Raw genomic sequence first — 4,043 nt, forward strand, 5'->3', positions numbered from 1 at the left:
TATATATATATATATTTACATTTTGCCATTTAAATTTTTAGATAAGGAGTGAATTTTTGAATGTGGACTATACGTCTTATTTTATATATATAAAAACAAAATCACAGCTATCACACTAAGTAACATAACAAAATTACCTAATTCCAATTTAAAATGCCTACGTCGGTCTACTATTCAACTCATTCTTTAATTTTCTAGGTTGCTTTTAAGTATATTCCTAAAAGACAATGACACCCATATTGCTTTTTCCATCAGAAAATTTCATGAAAAAAACCATAAAATAAAGAATCAATTTAGAATAATAATTATATTCAAATTATGTCAATTTCTAATTGAAAATGACCTAAAATATTAAATCCTAGCCATACATTTAGGTGATAAGGCTAGATCAATGGTGATTTGAAAGAACAAATAATGTTCATTCATTTATTCCACACACATTACATAACTTTCACAAAATTATTTACCGAAAATGAAAAAACGTTTTTAAATTTTCTTACATGTTTATTTGAATTTCATTTCACACGCATGAATATTTCATTTGAGGTCTATTTAAGGAGGTCCAAAATTTGCCATTGAAGCTCAGGAAGAAAGTGCATTAGTAAGGTGACATCCCTCTTCGGTGTTGCTATACCATACTTCCAATCCCCCCCCCCATACACACACACACACACACCCCAAGAAATGGCCCCAGAAGCACCTGTTGATTTTGGCACTAAGAAAATCTCAACTGGTCTTGAAATGGAATATTCAAAGAAGGCTTATGTGACTTTTTTAGCTGGAACTGGTGATTATGTTAAAGGAGTTGTTGGGTTGGCTAAGGGTTTGAGAAAGGTGAAGAGTGCTTACCCACTAGTGGTAGCAATCTTGTCCGACGTGCCAGAGGAACATCGGGAGATTTTAAGGGCACAGGGTTGTATTGTTTATGAGATTGAACCTATTTATCCACCTGATAACCAAATTCAGTTTGCCATGGCTTACTATGTCATCAACTACTCCAAATTACGTATATGGAATGTATGTATGCTTACTCTCTTTCACACACATGCATTTGTAGAGTTTTTCATAATAACTTCACCTACTAATCGAAGATATCAAGAAAGCTTGTGATTTGTAATGCATGTAAAACACTTTGATAAAAGGTGCCAAGGGCAGATATTCGTCATTAACTCTCTAGTTGTTGGAGACAATATCTAAAATGAATACTATTTGCCTTCTCTATTAGTTTAGGCTTATAAGTTTGATTAATATGGTATCAAAGTCACGTATAATAGCTAAATTCAATTTTTTTTTGCATGTATTAGATTTGAATCTGGTCTACATGTGAAGATGTGAGTTAAAATATTTAAATGAATAAATATAGTCATCTCTACGAATTTTAAACTTCTAGATGATTTGGATTTTTTAGTTGGCAATAACTTTTTCTTGTGGTGAAAGTTTTATATATGTTAATTATTATAATTCAATTCACACACTGAAGTTTAAGGTCCTACTTCCCTAGTACGTCAGAAGACAAAAATTCTTTGCAGTGACATATATATTCATGGTTTTTTAATTTGAAGCTATATTTAGAATAATTAATTAAGGAATCCTAGAAGACAGTTTATATTCAAGATGACGTTGATGTCAATAAATTACTTGGTCCCTACGGAATGGGCAAATGGGGGAAAAAAAGGAAAAAAATATTTGGCCACTTGTTTTGTGTCTTCTACACAGCTTGTGTTTTCTATTTCTTCCTTCTTTTTCATTTTTGGGGGGTCAATAGAAGACAGATATAATCAATAATTAATTGTAGTTGCATGAGAATCTCTAAGAACCAAATTTAAGGAGTAGATATGTTTAAGCCATAATTCTCCCAAATAAATTTTTTTTTCTCCATCTTTGACCGCTTAAATTTGATAAACTTTATTATCATCTTCCTTATTTTATTTATATTTTCCAAATTAACTCATTTAGATTTTATACACAGTTTTTGCAGTACAGCAAGATGGTGTATCTTGATGCAGACGTCCAAGTCTATGAAAACATTGATCATCTTTTGGACACTCCAAATGGCTATTTCTATGCTGTAATGGACTGCTTTTGTGAGAAAACATGGAGCCACTCTCCGCAGTTTTCCATTGGGTATTGCCAACAGTGCCCAAATAAGGTTACTTGGCCTGCTGAAATGGGGTCCCCTCCTCCTTTGTATTTCAATGCTGGAATGTGTGTGTTTGAGCCCAGCAGATTGACTTATGAAAGCCTTCTTGAAGCTCTGAAAATTACTCCACCAACACCATTTGCAGAACAGGTGAGCCAGTTGATTATGGCATGTTGATTTTTTGGTGAGTTGAATGGTAAAATTTCTTGGAACACTTTTATAAAAATTATGCAGTGTAAGGTGAGGTTAATAAAAAAAAATAAAAATGAATACACTGCGCATGCTAGGGAGCATGTTGAGAATATAATTTTAGTAAATAAATTTGTTCACACGTAGACGAGAGAGTTCAACCCTATATTATTATTATTTTTTATTTTTACGTCGTATAGCAAAATTTAGTCAAGTTAATTTATGGGTTTGCATGGCTTGAGCTTTTTCACTTAGGGTGTGTTTGATTGGAAAATTTTCAATCTAAATAAGATGAAATTGATTGTAAAGAATTAAGACTTCAAATATTTGACGTGATACATCTTTCAATAAATCTCATGGTCATCGTTGATTAATCTGATTAATCTTTTCGTTTGTTATATAATTAAATGATAGGATTTTCTGAACATGTTCTTCCAACAAGTCTACAAACCAATTCCTCTGGTGTACAACCTTGTTCTAGCTATGCTTTGGCGCCATCCTGAGAACGTTGAACTTGAAAAAGTCAAAGTCGTTCACTACTGTGCTGCTGTAAGAATTGTCTCTACTACAAAACTATTCCTTAACTAGAGTCGAGAAAAAATGATTTATATATTCGACCCTAACGTTGTCAGTAAGATGACTTATCCTTTTGTCGTGATTTACTTATGTTTAGGGATCAAAGCCATGGAGGTATACTGGCCAAGAAGCCAACATGGATAGAGAAGACATCAAAATGCTCGTCAAGAAATGGTGGGACATTTACGAGGATGCTTCGCTCGACTTTAAGGCCGAAGAAAGTAGTGCTGCAGAGGAAGAAACCTTCTCAAAACCATCCATTTTAGCTGCAATGCCTGAGCCTGCAGTATCCTATATTCCTGCTCCTTCTGCTGCCTAAGAAGAAGCAAATTAAGAACTAATTGATGTAGCCAAACTATCTTACTCAATTTCACTACTTTGGTTTATAAGTAGGCTACTTGGCCTATTTTTGGTGTGGGACTCGACTAAATATAAGAGATAGTTTGTTTTATGTTCGATTTGGTCATATGTACGTAGCAGCAAAGAAAATGTGCTAATTTTTCTTCTGCGATTAATTAATATGAAATATCTAATTTTAGTCTAACAAAAGCATTCACCGAAACATGTTATTGATACGTCTTCATTGACAAATGACGACTTGGTTTATATGGTAATGCGAACTGTATACATATAGCTAAAATTTTGTCCATCCCTAATATTAAGCTTATGTTACTCATCTTAACAAACTTGTCAATATAGTATCAGAACCCCAAAAGAAAAGCTCAAACAATTTCAATTTGTCAAAAGTTCAAACGAGCAATCGAATTTCAATATTGATGTTTTAAAATGAGCAACCATATTGCATATAAATATATTCTTATGAAATTGATCACATATGAGTTGTATACGAAAGCATTAACCAACAAATTAGGACGTGTTACTCCTTTTATATCATATAAAAGATTGATATTTTAAGATATGGAACTCTAAAATGCTATATTGCATACAAAATGGATATTTCTATAGAATTGATGACGATGACAAATGTCAATTATTGGTATATTATGCATGTATACTGTGATTTCGACGTCTCAATAGTTGAGCAATTGTTACAATTTTTTTGACCTAAAATTTTTTCAGATGAAATTACCATTGGGCATCATAAAATGGGAAAAAAACAAAGGCGTTTAGATGCTAA

At 32.6% G+C, this 4,043-nt stretch overlaps 1 protein-coding gene across 1 annotated transcript; it reads left to right on the top strand.

Annotated features, from left to right (window-relative positions):
• Positions 1-590: 590 nt before the first annotated feature.
• LOC111396176 (galactinol synthase 1-like) lies at positions 591-3,371 on the top strand. Its single transcript, XM_023022515.1, has 4 exons — positions 591-1,017; positions 1,970-2,290; positions 2,744-2,878; positions 3,003-3,371. The coding sequence occupies exons 1-4, from the start codon at positions 685-687 to the stop codon at positions 3,222-3,224; spliced, it is 1,011 nt and encodes a 336-aa protein (XP_022878283.1). The 5' UTR covers positions 591-684; the 3' UTR covers positions 3,225-3,371.
• The last annotated feature ends 672 nt before the right edge of the window (positions 3,372-4,043 follow it).

Source organism: Olea europaea, chromosome 6 (genome assembly GCF_002742605.1).
Source record: "Olea europaea var. sylvestris chromosome 6, O_europaea_v1, whole genome shotgun sequence".
Taxonomy (NCBI): Eukaryota; Viridiplantae; Streptophyta; class Magnoliopsida; order Lamiales; family Oleaceae; genus Olea; species Olea europaea.

Bases quoted from the DNA above. Each gene is read 5' to 3' on its own strand.
- LOC111396176 (XM_023022515.1), top strand. From the start codon at position 685: ATGGCCCCAGAAGCACCTGTTGATTTTGGCACTAAGAAAATCTCAACT. The intron at 1,018-1,969 runs GTATGTATGCTT...TTTTATACACAG, and splicing joins CCAAATTACGTATATGGAAT to TTTTTGCAGTACAGCAAGAT. The intron at 2,291-2,743 runs GTGAGCCAGTTG...ATTAAATGATAG, and splicing joins CAACACCATTTGCAGAACAG to GATTTTCTGAACATGTTCTT.